The sequence below is a fragment of the Leuciscus leuciscus genome (genome assembly GCF_965113295.1).
Source record: "Leuciscus leuciscus genome assembly, chromosome: 7".
In the NCBI taxonomy this organism is placed as follows: domain Eukaryota; kingdom Metazoa; phylum Chordata; class Actinopteri; order Cypriniformes; family Leuciscidae; genus Leuciscus; species Leuciscus leuciscus.
The window spans coordinates 5,766,866-5,782,700 of NC_138731.1; the positions used below are offsets into that span (position 1 = coordinate 5,766,866).

The window sequence follows — 15,835 nt, forward strand, 5'->3', positions numbered from 1 at the left end:
TCAGACACTGCAGTAGGCTATCTATGGTATACTATAATGCTAATTTATAATGTGTCATGTGAATTCGGCTATCCGTCACAATCAGGAAACTTTCACCGTGTCTAGACCTGGCGCGAGTGGCCAGGCCCGCTTCTACTGGGGAGCCCGAGTGTGTGAAGCTCCCTAAACAAACGAAAGCAATGCTGTCTACACTGGATGTGGAGAGAGGAGATGCGACAACAAATTCCCAATGATAAACTGAATATGCGTTCTTAAAAAAAAAATAACGTGCATTCTATTTCTGACGCAATTCAAGCACTCGCTGGGTGGGGGAAGATTAATGTGGCGGACTGGGATGAGTCTGGGGTTTTGTTGGGTTTTTTTTTTTGTGCTTAATTTGCTAATATTTCAAATTAATAGTATTAAAATAATATTAGTCATACAATTTTTTTAACTAATTTTGGCGCCGCTATAGATGAGTTGCGCCCCTAGCATTTGCCAGTTCCGCCTATGGAACCAGGACCAGAGGACCAGCCCTGTGAAGGTGATTAGGCTCTCAGGCGAGATCCCAATACGTCAGTTCAGTCCGATGTAACGTTGAACGTGACTGGCTGAGAGGGAACTGAGGGTTTAAATACACACAGGAATAATTAATGGAACAAAAAACAGGTGCGTAACTCAATCAGAAACCATGGAGACAAACTAGCAACAAGAACTCAGGAAAACAGTGACAAAAAAAAAAAAAAAAAAAAAAACATAATCCTGACACTAGCACATTTTACATGCAAGTCAAATTCAATTTTAGGTCTATACAAATATGATGATTATATGCATGCGCAGGCATCAGAATATACCATACATGGTCATACAAGTTTGCCAATTTTTGTGCATTTCCTTTCCTGCTGTTATTGGGCAGTCAGGTTGTCAATGGCCAGAGAATTTCAGTCCCTCTGTCCCAGAATCCTGTACCTCACATGAAACAATCGCAGTAATAACCAAATGACAACATAGTGGTAAGGTAAGTAATTTTATAGTAAGTAATTTTCACAGACAATTTTGACTCTCCTCTCTATGCACCACTTGGTGAAATAGCAGAAAAATGAACTAGCACAAAACTGCAGATTTTCAGTCAGTGTATAATATCAGCCATGCTCCATATAGACTGTTGGTCTGTTATAAAGCACTGTTCATAAATGTAATGATGAAAACTTGGGGGAAATGAAGCAAGTTTGAAGAGTGGTACGAGACAACAGGAAACCAATATTCAGTGCATTCGTTTCCTCCTTTTTATCTGATGTGTCACAGTCACTTGCGTCAGAGAACATATATCAGGTTTAGGTTCTCTTGCTGAAACCTGGATTAACTTGTACTGAGGAGATAAGAGAGAAAGCGAAAGGATCGATCAGATTAAGGATGGTGGACTTTTGGCACCTGCCGCTGTTGCTGTGTCTCACAGGACTCCTGCAGGGGGGTAAGACTGAATATCATTTCATTATATCATAAAGATTACAAATATATAGACTGAATTTATAATCTGGTTCCACTTGGACACTGTATTAGGTGACTACTATGTGCTAACATTTAAATTAATAATTTGATGCAATGCACTTATTGTATACATACATGTTTTTACATGGTACTTATGTTTAGATAAATATCTGAATGTAATTACAGTTGTAATCAATATCTATATTTACATCAATAATTACACTGTTGACCCTTATCTTACACCTTAACCCACCCATAAACTTACCCATACTACGAAACCTTACCCGTTTTCAACCTCGATAGCAGCACAAGTGTTTTGCAATACAAAATCAACACAATAAGTGTGTGGAATGCAATGTGGAACGAAAAACATTACCAAACATCCAAACTGTACTTTTAATGAAACGTGGATGGTGACGACTTACAAGTCTAAAAATGACAAAATAATACCATAAAGTTACACCGCTTTATATGTATATATATATATATTCAAACTTCTGAATCTAAACAATGGCTTTGGGCTATTTAAGTGTTATTTACTCAAATAAAATCACTCTGCTGAAGCTCTTAAATCTTATTTTGCACTTCTACATATTCAGTCTTGCTGTGTGAAAAGATGAGAGAGAACTAATGCAGTCACACAAATCTATCATATGGGTTCAATTAACTTATTATATAGTGTATGGATCACTTTTAGGATAATTTTTGTAATAGATTTTTTTTTTTTTTTTTTTTTTTTTTTTTAGCTTAATATCCCTAGCCCCCATTCACTTTGTTGTATGGACAAAAAATAGTGTGAAAATAAAAACATTGAAAGTGAGTCACACATGTTTGGGAAAGTAAATGATGACAAACCATTTTTGGGTGAAGTATTTAAGATATGCCTGTCTGATGCATCTCTCCACACAGATCTGTGCTACGGTCAGCGTCTGGTCCAGATCCAGGACGGTCCTCTGTATAGAGTGCAAGGATACCCCATCTCCATATCCTGTAATGTTACTGGGTTTATTGGCTCATCTCTGCAGGATTTTGAATTTAAGGTCAAGAAATCAAACGTGGATATAAATATCATCAGTACTAAAGAGACAGACTTTGCCTTCGCAAAGTACTCCAATAGAGTAAGGGAAAAAGATATTGAGATTGAGAGGTTGTCAGGATCTTCAGTTCTCTTGAGGATAAAAAATTTGCTGGAAGGGGATGCTGGTGATATCTTCTGTCAAACCCCAAACACAGATGGCAGATTTTTCGGAAGTTATGAAGCAGAAACAAAACTTAATGGTAAGATATTTCTTTATATTGAGTGGTTTGGTGATTAATCAGATGATTTGGCTATTTTGATATTACTGACATTTCATTGGCAGATCTGTATCTAGAGAGATCAATCTGTTAGCATCCATTGACATTTCCATTCATCCGAACAGAAGATGATCGGCTATAAGCTGAAGTTGTACACATATTTATTTGAATCACTATTATATCAGCCATCAGTTACTCTCTAGATATTGGTATTGAAAACACATAATGGTCGACCATTCGTTACTAATGTTTTCAATACAAAATCCACAGTGATTGAGGACAACCTGAAGGCATCGTACTCTGGCTCTTCCTCTCAGAGCTTGTCTGAAGGTGATCCTCTTCAGCTTGAGTGCCAGGTCTCCAGTGAAACTTATCAGCACACCCATCTGTCAGTCAGCTGGTTTCTCCACAGTGAAGCGGATGAGAACCCCCGACCAATCATCACTCTGGACAAAGATCTGACTGTAAAGCCAGGAGCTGGATTTGAGGATCGCTACCGCAGAGGTCTTATCAGCATGGATAAGGTGGAGGACACAACCTTCAGACTGAAGATGTTGCAAGTGCAGCAGTCAGACCAGGGGAAAATCTACTGCAAAGCCATTGAGTGGATCCAAGACCCAGACCGTTCCTGGACAGAGATTGCCCACAAAACCAGCACACCATGTAACGTGGAGGTCAAACAAATTGGTAAGATTTATATTTTGTAATTTAAACCAGAGTTTCTCAACTGGTTTTGCTTCAGGACCCAGACTTTACACCTAGTGACCCAACAGAATTTAGAGAACAAAAGTAACAAAAAATGGCCTTAAAATGTTGATATTCATTCATATTTATCTACACATTTTTCTAAATGTCTCTTAAATTTCAGTAATTTTATGCTCTCTGCTGTCAATAATTTACAGTACAATTACAATTGCTTTTTCCTGTGTTTCATAAGTGGCTGAGGCAGGTTCGTTCAGTGTCTATATGAAGGCCTCAAAGGAGGCCCTACAGGTGGGAGATGCCCTGGACATCCACTGCATTGTGAAGGCACAGAGTCTTCCTGGTCATTTATTTTCTGTGACCTGGCTGAAGGACCAGAAGAACGTGGCTCAGATTGGATCTTCTGGGATGCTCACAGTGTTTGACAGTTATAAAGAGAGAGAGAATGCAGCGGAGATGAGAGCAGTGAAAAGCAGTCGCACGGACTACTTGCTGACCATCCGTTCGGCTAGGGCTGAAGACCAGGGCCAATACCAGTGTGAAGTATGGCAGGAAGACATGAATGATGATGGCACCTTCAGAAAAATACAAAAACAACTGTCCAGTCCAGAGACTGTGAGCATCACGGCCAAAGGTAAATAATGCTACAGTGTTTCTCCTCTACAGTCAAGTGGACTTTACTGTGTTGCAATTCAGTTGCTTAGGTGTTCTGGTCATTTCCACTGTCAAGAACATCCTAGACATCTACCGTGTAATGAGACATATAATTATTATTTATAACAAATTTATAAATACACAGATAAAAATAAATAATTCAATTATATGGTATTGCATCACAAGACACTGACATTGCCTGTTTATTTGCCTGTCTGGTCAGAGAGTGATCTGACGCTGGTCATGGTGATGGAGGATGCTGTGACGGAGGGAGATACTCTACAGGTCATCTGCTCGGTGTCCAGATCCAACGGTCCTTTATCAGTGTCATGGCAACACAAGAAAGACTCAGGGGATTCCTTCAGTGATGTGATTAGTCTGACCCATGAGGGAGTGATGAAAGATATTGGGACAAAGTATCAGAGCAGACATGTTCAAACACTCCATTCTCCAGCTGGAAACTTTACCCTGGAGATCGGTGCATCTGCAACATCTGACAGTGGCGAATACAGGTGCAGTGTGTCTGAATGGACCGTACAGAGCAATGGAGAGATGACGAAAGCCAACACACAGTCTCAGCAAAAAGCCATTTCGGTTAATTCTGTTGGTAAGTTTACTATATAATCACACATTATTCTCAGGATCAGAGAAACTGTCTAGATATGCTGACATAAATTCTTTGTCATTACTTATATTTCTACTGCATGTTACTGATACCAGAGTATGAATAATCACTGCAGACATTTCTTTTCAGAATCTCTAATGAAGGTGACCTTGATAAGTCGTACAACAAATGTGCATATCAATTCTTCAGTAGAATTACTATGTATAGTCAAAGGGCCTAAAGTGTCTCTGGCTGTACGCTGGATGTTTCAGCCCCCCAATTCAACTGTACAAACGAATATTTTATCCATACACCACACTGGAGAAATCACCTGGGAAGCAGATCAGAGAAACTATCAGCTGTCCATTCAGGCACAGCCGTCAGCCACACATTTTTTGCTCATTGTGCCACAAGCCAGCAAGCAACACGAAGGACAGTACCAGTGCCAAGTTGATGCCTATCAAAAGTATGTACAGAAAGCCATGAACAACTCCAACCCGCTGGCGGTGACTGTACAAAAACCTGGTAAATACAGCTGTTTTTGTTTTTCATAATTGTATTAAGAAGGTACATTCTACATCAAACATTTGAACATACATTAGTCTTTATACTCTCATATCTTTTGATCTTAATGCCTATGCTGAAATGCTTAAAATGAGTTTTGTAGACAAATATAAGTTGTTTAATCTGATGTTACATTAGGTGTCATTAACTACTATGTACATATATAAAATGTACATGTATACAACATGTTACATTGTACTTATATTTAAAGTATCTGCACATAATTGCACATGTAATCACACTGTTGAACTTAAAACAACCATTACACTGCTTTTAAACCTACTCTTCTTCTAACCCTACCCATATCCCAACCTGGACACACATTATTTTATAATTACACAAATATGTATTTGGTAATGTTAATTGACAATATTTTCTTACTATATTAATTTAGGGGAGGGTTAGATTCAGGGATAGTTGTGTAGGGATACATGTGTAGACATGTAAAGTCTACACCGAACAGGCAAATTAAACCACTATGGTTCAATGGTCAGGAAGGCGGTGAAGCAGCACACTGTGGAGTGCATAGGACAAGCTGGAGTACTGAAGAACACCTGGCCATTCACTGCAACCAAAGAAATTACCAGTCGTAAAGCTTGTCGTGCCACTGGACTTCAGTGGCTTCAGCGGCCAAGAGGGTGTGGTTGCTCCAACGCAACAGCTCTTAAAATCTCTTAAACTCTAGACGGGATTAACTTAGCAAGGGTAGATGGAGTAATGTAATTTTACCACAGGACGTCTGTAATATTAATGGCCAATTCGCACGGGATAAGATATCTCATTAAAACTAGCAGAAGTGGGAGAGTAACTCGATTTGTGCATCGCCATCACCCTCCTGTCGTCATGTGCATATTACATTGCTTCCTGATATCACGTGCGCAAACACATAATCTATATTTATAAAACATTTATGTCCGGTCGAACGATGTATAATTAACTTTCAGGTTGGATTGGTAATAGGCACTTACCTAAAGCTAAAAGATGTTCCGTGCCTCTAACAAGTGCTTTCGATCTTCTTTTTGATCTGAATGGTATGTTGAAAACACTTGAGTTTTGCCACAGACTCGTCTCAGCGTCTAGAACGCAACTGAATGCTTTTTCAAGCGCCTCCATACTTGAAAAAAACGCGGAAAACTACTTTTAAACAGGAAATGACAAAATATTTACATACATATTTACAGAGGGTCTATTCGCATGGGATTAGTATTACCTGAGGTCATTTTATCCAGACCTTTTTACTGAAGGTAAAAGTTGCTGTAATCTTTACTGACATTGTCCGTAATGATTACTTAGATGGCACATTCGGACAGGACTAAAATCACAGAGAAGCTCTTGTAATTATTGCTTTACCCCACCTCTCCAAGTTAAACTAGTCCTGTCCGAATAGGGCTTTACTCATGCAGGTATTGTGTATAGGTACCCTGCTGAGATTTTCAAAGTGGCAAGCCTGGAAACGCTCTGCACATTCCTCTGCATCTTGACCAACATCTGGGATGAGGAAATTATGCCACAATAATTCAAAGAGGCCAACCATCTTTAAGAATAAGGGCAGGAAAGCACACTGTGGCAAGTAGAGAGGCATCTCACTTCTGTCAATTGCTGGAAAGATAATTGCAAAAATTCTTAATAGGCTGATTGACTCTGTTGGAAACTTTTATTCCTTCATCGAAGCAGAAACCAGGAGACTTGAGATGGATTTTATAAGCAGAAGAGATTTATTCTTCCATGTCTGTAGTTCAGCAAGTCTGTAGTTCATCATCATCAAGTCTAATCTAAAGAAAGTTGCCTTGCACTTTTATATACATTTAGGGGGAGGGATATACATTGAAGTTGAACAAAGCATGTAAATTAAGTATACAGGTTAAGGAACCGCCCTAGACTCCAGCGTGTTACCAGTAGTGTTGTTTTTGGCGGCCTGTTTTAATTTTAGTTTTAGTCTAGTCTTTGTGTCAAGCTGTCGTTTTAGTTTTTATTAGTTTTAGTCACGTTCATACTCTTTTTAGTCTAGTCAAGTTTTAGTCGACGAAAACTGATGACATTTTAGTCTAGTTTTAGTTGACGAAAACTGATGACATTTTAGTCTAGTTTTAGTCAATGAAAATTGTATTTTAGTCTATTTTTAGTAATGCAATTCTATTTAACCCAGTCAATATAGAATTTCAAACAAGGTTATCTTATTATATTTAGTATATTTAGGGCTGTGACGGTGGCAGTTTTTTTTTTTTTTTTACCACCGCGGTAATGGACTAACTACCGGCGGTGGTTGGGGGGTTATTTAAAAAAAAAAAAAACTTGTTTTATATTTCCACACAAAGACGCGTGATATAGCCTATACTCTGCGCTCTGAGAGGGATGTGGGACACGAGCAGGAAAGAGACCATCGATATCTTCATGATATCTTCGTGTTTTCTACTTGATATGAATTGGTCTGAAGAGCGAATTTTATCCTCCACAACAAACTAAAAATCACCCGCGCGTGTGAAACGCGCTTTACAACTAAACTTGACGCGCCCTATGTCTAATATAACAAGCACAAACTGTGTTAAAAAGAATTTGACATGCAAGTACAAATGTAGGCTATCTGTCCTACAGCGTTTTTCTACTTTACCACAGTAAAGAATACGAATATAATAGGCCTAATTAAAAGCGAGCCAATGAAGAAACGTTTATAATCCCTTTAGAAAATGGGTGAGACGTGAGTGAAGATTTGGGAAAAGAAACAAGAGATTCCATGCAGGAATGAGTCACGATTTTTGGATATTCGATTAGTTTATTTAATTATAGAATATCGAATAGGTTGTGCGATTATTCTCTAAATTAAAATCTCCATGTTCTGGTGCTGATGCGGTGACGCGTTCATGTAACCAGAGACGCTGCCAATAACATAGCCTACAGCTGTCACAAAGAACCGGCAAAAGTAATGATTATGAATGTGTCAAATATATCAATGAGACATTTTAATAGAATAACTAATGGAGTAATATTGTTAAATTCGCTGATAATCGGGTGACCAGATCGCAAACCAGAATTTAAACCCGACAAAGCTATGGGTTCACGCACAACTCCCTCATTCGTCGTGACGTTATAACATTTCGTCTCGTCTCGTTTTGGTCAACGAAAATGAAGAGACATTTTAGCATAGTTTTTATTTTGTAAACCACATTTAGTCTCGTTTTTATTCGTCAACGATATTGCATTATACATGTATTTTAGTCATCGTCACATGACCAACATTTACGTCTCGTCTCGTTTTCGTCAGGTGATAACGGTTCGTTGACGACAATATTTCGTCATAATTTTCGTTGACGAAAGCAACACTAGTTACCAGTCTCAATCCAATCAGCATAACTATTCAAACGCATATATGCTAATCCAATCAGCCTAACTATTCAACATCTGGGGCTGGGGCTCCAAGAGCCATTTGGGCTCCGAAAGCCATTTGCAGAACAAAAGGTGAGAGTCCCAGTGATCTGACTCATTTAACCCCCTGGGGTCGGCTGTATCGCCGGCGATACCAGCTCGCTTTTTTTTTTTTTATCAGTTCAAAAGAGATTCATTTTGCTCTGTTGACTTTGATATTACAAACAAGTTTCATACATCAATCGATTCTGTTAAATGTGTATTATTTTTGTGTATACTCACAATAAAAACAAAGTGTTGTGCTTTTCGCCAAATAAAGAAAAATAAACACGAAGCGAGTTCTGCCTTCTCTCTGTCAGTGAAGTCCATTCTGAAACGCGTCCGAAAATGAACAATAACTCAGCGAATAATCAGTCAAATAGGCATACAGACACACAGGCATGAAGCTTGAATTCTCTTCTTTTAAATGAAGTAATTTATATATAAAAAAAATATTCTCTGTTTATGTAATCTTTATGAAAAGAGAGAGATGTCAGTCGTTCTCATCTCAGCTCATTACGTTTTAATCGGCCCCGCCCACGGAGAGCGCACGCCATTCAAACGCAAATGACTGAGACGATCCCATACAAACTGTGAACACCCACATATCAGCTCGAGAAAACACATCAAGTTTATTCAGATCATTGTACTTGTTTACACTGTCTCGCAGCGCTGTGAGGAATAATAATAATGGAAAACGTACCTTAGAAGTGCTGGTATTTCGAGGAGCAACGGATGGAATACTGTAGTAAGTTTTTTTTCATTCTCAAGTAAATCGACTGAAATATGTTGAAATAAAATGTATTTGTATAAGCAACGTATTAAACTGCAAATTAATATTTATATTCCTTATAATAAAAACGAAAGACCTATGTTACAGACAAATGAAAGACAACATTTTGTTGATTAGTTTTGGATAGATTACACATTTTTACTGTAAAATATCTGCCACCTCAAATAAGCTTTTGTTTGCCAATTTTTGCTAATATGTTAAATATAGTATGTTTTGTCAATGTAGGCTATATTCGAAGTAATGAATCCTTAACTTTGAAATATGTATGATAAAATGTACACTTTAGTTTTTAGAAAAAAAGATTACACTTCAATTGTTGTTGTAATTGTAACCTTTTTAATAAAAAAAAAATATTTACAAGGTAGATGTAAACAAATTTTAAAAGGTAAATATAAGCCTTTTCTTTAAATAATTTTTATTGTGTTTTATTATTGACAAATTTGGGGAGAGGATACATATTCCAAAACTGAAAATACAGTATGAGAATTAACTGCGCAATTACTAGACATGTTTTCCTTGGATATTATACAATTTGCAAGCAAAAAAAAAAAAAAAAAAAAAATTGACATGCTTCCAACTGTGAACCAATTTGGTAGAATATATATATATATATATAGAATATATATATATATATATATATATATATATATATATATATATATATATATAGAATATATATATATTGCTCTTGCATTCTTTCTTGTGGCTATAGGTGACACACCTGAATGAATGGCTCATTAAGTATGCGGGCCCCATTGTCTCCTCAGGTGTGAATCACTAAATATGCATGATGGTGTTGAATTGTTGACGCCCCTTGCGCATATTGCCTTTACAAACAAAAAGTGTTTTACAAGATTTAAATCAATGTATTGTGTTATGTGAATGATAAGGGCAGGATGATTTTCACATCATTTTGAAGAAAAAACTTTAGTTTTTAGTTTTTTCAATAACCGTGCATAAACATTATTCTCTCAAAAATACAAACATGTACATGCATGTTGCTCACATATTATGGTAGCCCTGTTTGTGCTAAATAGAGTGTAATTATACCTTTGCCATTAATATGTTTATAAGCAACTGAAAAAAGCACAAATGTCAGGGCATGTCAGAACATCTCAAGGACCCCAAAAACCCCTCAGACCCCAGAGGGTTAACTTACAATGGAGAAAACAAGAATTGCAACTTTGCTGAGCAGAATCTAACTTCAATGTACTCAACTTTTACTGTTGCAACCTAAATTAAACATTTAATAAATTTGTAATACAACATTTCCCCCTTTGAGAGTTCTAATAACTCTCACAAAAATACTAATTTAGACACTTAAAAGTTCCTTCTTGTAACTTGAAAAAGTTACAGGCACATAGCAAGTTAATTCTTGTAACGTGTGATAGTTACAGGCACATAGCATGTTCTGTGTTGATTTTCTGTAATTGCATGCTGACACTAGCCTGGCTAACGTCAGACCACTTTCTCTTTGAGACGTGGTCTGGATACTACATGTTCATTTTCTCGTATTTGAGGCGTGGTTTACGAATGCCCAGAGCCGTTTATTGGGCGCTACAAATGTCTATCAAATGCGCCTGTACGTAGCTCATAGCCAATCGCTTCAATTATACCAGATGACGTATGTAGAGCGACAGATATTCAACGAAGATGACGACGATGGGTCAGAGATTTATGTGTACACCAGAGAGTCCTGCACGGGTCCGATTTTGTAAATCCGCACCCGACCCGTTTTCCAACAGCAGCACTAATAAAAATCTGCACCGACCCGCTTAAAATAGAACCGACACCCGACATAAAATCAGTTTAGACTATCACATTATTATAGACACTTACAAAAATGTTTATTGCCAGGTCATACAGAAGTTATTACACGACAATTAACACAAGGACAACTTCAGCCGAAGCTGTCAAAAGGCCGATACATGAAGAACATGGCTAACGTTACCACACAAATCGAACAGACGCGGCTACACCACTATATGCCACGCAATTTCGTCTAGCCTACATCTGACAATTTTGGGTTCAAACACGCCCTGCACACCACACATACTGAACAGTGTTAAATATGAAAAATACTGCTTTGTTACCACAGTTATCTGCGTGCTTCCTCAGGGATGAAGTTCCACATTTGCGGCTATCCAACACGAAAATGTTTGCAGCAAAGCTTTTTACAATATTTTCTTCAGATAACTCCAAATTTCTCCCACACACTGGACTTGATTTTTGATGACGTATTGTCGACAACTTTACAATGCTATTCTTTTCTTCAACTCCTCAGCATCCATCTCGACGACTGCAAGCAGATCGCGCGTGGTTATGAGGAATTTTTCAAAGTGGAAGTAGCCTAGGTAACGTTATAGATCCTGGGAGGGGTGGCGCGTCGGCACAAATAAACTGATGTGGATTTTAAATTATTGTATCAACTTGAAATACAGGCATATTTTTGTAGATGTGTTTGCTTGCTAAACTAAATATGCATATATTTTTACGTCTGTCATGTTGGATCCATAGATAAACAAACTGCTTCGGTGTGTCGCATATACTTCGTCATCGTCTTGCTGCTCCCTCCCCGTTCTGTGATTGGTTCCCTATTTCAGGGGAAAAATTAGCCCATGGTAGCCAGACTACCTTGCAGCGTGAATAAAATCACGCGCTGCTCAAGGCAGTATGGGGAAACCCAGGCTATGCTGACACAGAAACACACATGCAATTAGGGTCTGTGAAGTCCTTAAGAGTAATAGTCTTTTCTGGTTGAAACTGTTATTTCCTTGTGCTGGATGTGGTTGACACATTTGATACTAACAGGTTTCCGAACCATGAAAAGTTATCTTCAGTCATCTGGTGTAATTTTGTTGAAAGATCAAGAATGTCTTGTTGTATTTTGTTCAAGTTCTCTGATGGATTACTGAAGTTCCCGTAGGTGAGTCTCTGCGTTGTGTATTTTTTTTCTTTTTCTTTTGTGATAGTTCGTTCAGCAGTGGGTCTAGTTGTCTTCTTGAGGTTGTTGCTTCATATGCAGGTGAGACGGTCGTTGCATATGGATCTCGGGACAAGTGTTAACTGCACAGAGTAAGAAAGAAAACAAAAGACGACAGAGCAGTATTTGTTCAAACACTAGGGTTGTATCGTTTTCAGAGTCTGCTGTTGTTGTTTCATTCTTTCCCTATTTCTTAATTGATTTGACACCTATGGACCAGTGAGGTGGAGATAAGAGGGGGGATGAGGAAATCTTCACCACAAGGTTTTGCCCCCGAGGCCTGTTGCACTTCGCAAGTTTGTCTGGACACATCTGGCTCGGGTTGGGTAGCAGACCTCTACTTTACTGTCCTAAAGTGTGCACATCCAGAATAGGTCTTATCAGTCAAACAAGTTCCCAACAGAGAAAGACTGCACAAAAAGGGATGTCATCGTAACCAATAGTTATTATCATCACTGTTATCAATATAGTAAATACATTTAACATTTAAATTAAAGTGTTACCCCTAATAGCAACAAATGAATCTGGCCAAAGTTTTGCATAACAACATGTATGCACACAATAAATATATTATGTAATGTGTGCATAGTAGTTAAATACTCCTAATATAAAGAGGGGCTGATTTGTTTAACATTTTTGGTTATAACATAATTCCAATAATTCCATTGGTGTTATTTCATAGTTTTAAATAGGGGTCATATGATGCTTTTTTAATGTTTACCTTTAGTGTGTAATGTATCTGTGCATGTATAAGATCTCATACTCATAGATAAAGCTCATAGTCTCCTACAAATTTATTTGTAATTTATTCTAAAACTACTCCAGACTGTCAGGGTTATGTTCTGTTGTGTGTTGGTTCTGTTTATCCCTGTGCCTATCATTTGACCCAGTTTCCCAGTGTGTCTGATTAATGATTCCATTCCTAATAAAGCTTTTTGTCCTATCTCATCAGTATTAAGAGGTTGTTTCCTGTATGTGGCTTTCATTGTTGGATTAATGACTATTTCCTGGTATTCTCCTTCGTCGTGCACTTCCTTGCAACAGCCACCCGTGACAGAAGACAGGACCATAACAGTATTTTTGCAGCTCTGACATTCCTGCCATTAGCCTGCTATACTTGTAGCACAGGGAGTCTCACACCAGGGTTTTTTTGGAGTTGGCATGCCAAACTCATTATCCAGAGCGTTCGCTTTGCATGTTCTTCATCTCAAGCCTCAGCAAGCTGTCCAAGGCATGCCTCCCAGGAAGCGGTTTTCGTTACAACTTTGCCACATTCGTGTAGTGGGTGCTGATGAACATCCCGTGGAGGATGACACCAGACCCCAACCCAGAGCCCAGTCAGCCTTCATCCAGCCTGATGGAGCTACTGCATAACATCACTGCAGACATGGAGTCAGAGTCTGCCGTGGACAACGAGCCTGTACATCAAGCTGAGCCACACCTTGCCCCGGAGTCTGAGCCCATGGACATTTCTGACCAGGTGCGCAAGATTGCTACAATGCCTTTGGGTCTTCCAGCACCCAGCTCTGCCTCAGCGTGAGGATTCCCCTTCTCTGCCTCCAGCCACAGAACCCCGGACTCCACCCTGGTCCTCCGACCCATCGGCTGCGCTTGGCTCAATGCTTCCTCAGCTCCACTATGGTCCTTCATCCCACCAGTTTCACTGGGTCCCCGTCTCTGCCCTGGTCAGGTGTCACCCTGGTTCCACCACTGGATTCCTGTCTTCTGGCTGTGCCTCCACCCTCCATGCCTTTGGCTCCACTGGGCTCCGGCTCCACCATTGTCCTCGGTCACTCAGACTCCAACGCAATCTTCTGGGTCTATGCCTCTGCCTCGATTTCGAGATTGAGCTCCAAAGCTCCACCTTGGACTTCCAGACTTGTGGTGTCACCCTGGCTCTTTGCAGCAGATTGCATACCTGGTTCCTGCTCCCAAGTCTGAGCCCATGGACATTTCATCCCACCAGTTTCACCGGGTCCCTCATCCCCCCGTCTCTGCCCTGGTCAGGTGTCACCCTGGTTCCACCACTGGATTCCTATCTTCTGGCTATGCCTCCACCCTTGCATGGCTCCACTGGGCTCCAGCTCCACCATTATCCACAGTCACTCAGACTCCACCGCAATCTTCTGGGTCTATGCCTCTGCCTCTGCCTCGATTCCGAGACCGAGCTCCAAAGCTCCACCTTGGCTTTCCAGACTTGTGGTGTCACCCTGGCTCTTTGCAGGAGATCACATCCCTGGTTCCTGCTCCCAGGGGGAACCAGTAGCAGGAGCAGCCATGCAGGGACCCAGGCCACAGCCAGCATGGTGGTCTAAGGTGGGGTCATAGGAGGAAGGAGCCATGATGGAGGCCATGGGTCCTCCTTCCCTCCACTCCCCCATGGAATGTTTGATCTGCCCCTGACCATTTTTGTCCCTCTCTTCTTCCACGTCCTCCTCCAGAGCCCCCGCCCTCCCTTCTCAGTTGGACCTTGTACAGCGCGAGGACGCGCCTTTCCGGAGAGGGGCGTACTGTCAGGGTTATCTACTGTTCTGTGTTTTTGTTCTGTTTTCCCTGTGCATGTCATTTAACCCAGTTTCCAAGTGTGTCTGATTAATGATTCTGTTCACCTGTTCTGTTAATTAACTCGTTAGTTCCCTCATTTAGTTCTGATATAAGTACTTCCTGTTTTGTTCAGTTCTTTGTCCGATCTTGTCAGTATTTAGAAGTTGTTTCCTGTGTGTTGCTTTCATTGTTGGATTAAAGACTATTTCCTGGTATTCTCCTTCGTCAGAAGGAGCAGCCACCCGTGACACGGACCTGTCTAAAACGCCTTGATATTACACCGTCCAGATATTACTTCTACAAAAATCTATGTCACAAAGTGAAATATTAGCATAATGCCTGGCCTAAGGCATACATAAAGAAAGAAGATGAGGATTTAGTGAATTGTGGTGTTGTCACCATGTCTTGGAGACGCTGTTTTTCCATGCGAAAGCAAAACCTTGTTCCTTGGCCTACTGAAATTGGATGAAATTACAAATGAGTTGTTAAGATTTGTTTGTAACGCTGTTCCTGACCAGTAAAATAAAAAAGTTAGCTTGTGTACAGCACATTTTACAGACGACAGCTTCCTGAACCTGGGACTATATTAGAAATATATATTTTGTCAAATGTTTTAAACTGTATTTTATGTTGTCACTTCAGGACATAAAGCTTTTACAATGAGAAGACAAATTAAAAATGAAAGATATCAATTAAAAAGGAGAACTGGAAACTTAACCATGGCTCAGACAGAACAAACACATGTGACCACATATGCCAACATTGTGTGTGTTTGTGTTTCAAGCATGTAAATTAAATTACAGAACAAGTACATGTCCTTTCACAGAGC

The 15,835-nt window shown here is 39.5% G+C and overlaps 1 protein-coding gene and 1 long non-coding RNA gene across 2 annotated transcripts in view; one reads left to right on the forward strand and one right to left on the reverse strand.

Moving 5' to 3' along the window:
* The first annotated feature begins 1,278 nt into the window (after positions 1-1,278).
* LOC309502541 (immunoglobulin superfamily member 2-like) overlaps positions 1,279-15,835 on the forward strand; it is a 19,748-nt gene continuing 5,191 nt past the window's right edge. Inside the window, exons 1-9 of the mRNA XM_082174945.1 lie at positions 1,279-1,450; positions 2,377-2,745; positions 3,034-3,450; positions 3,701-4,099; positions 4,343-4,726; positions 4,874-5,266; positions 12,452-12,504; positions 13,745-13,942; positions 14,026-14,251. Coding sequence (XP_082031071.1) covers positions 1,393-1,450; positions 2,377-2,745; positions 3,034-3,450; positions 3,701-4,099; positions 4,343-4,726; positions 4,874-5,266; positions 12,452-12,504; positions 13,745-13,942; positions 14,026-14,251 — 2,497 coding nt within the window. The 5' untranslated portion in view covers positions 1,279-1,392. The remainder of the gene's footprint in view (positions 1,451-2,376; positions 2,746-3,033; positions 3,451-3,700; positions 4,100-4,342; positions 4,727-4,873; positions 5,267-12,451; positions 12,505-13,744; positions 13,943-14,025; positions 14,252-15,835) is intronic.
* Positions 5,286-13,383, reverse strand: LOC309503554. Its single transcript, XR_014207723.1, has 3 exons — positions 12,186-13,383; positions 10,639-10,927; positions 5,286-8,774 (listed from the first exon to the last, which is right to left on the reverse strand). It is a non-coding gene; the product is annotated as an uncharacterized lncRNA (long non-coding RNA).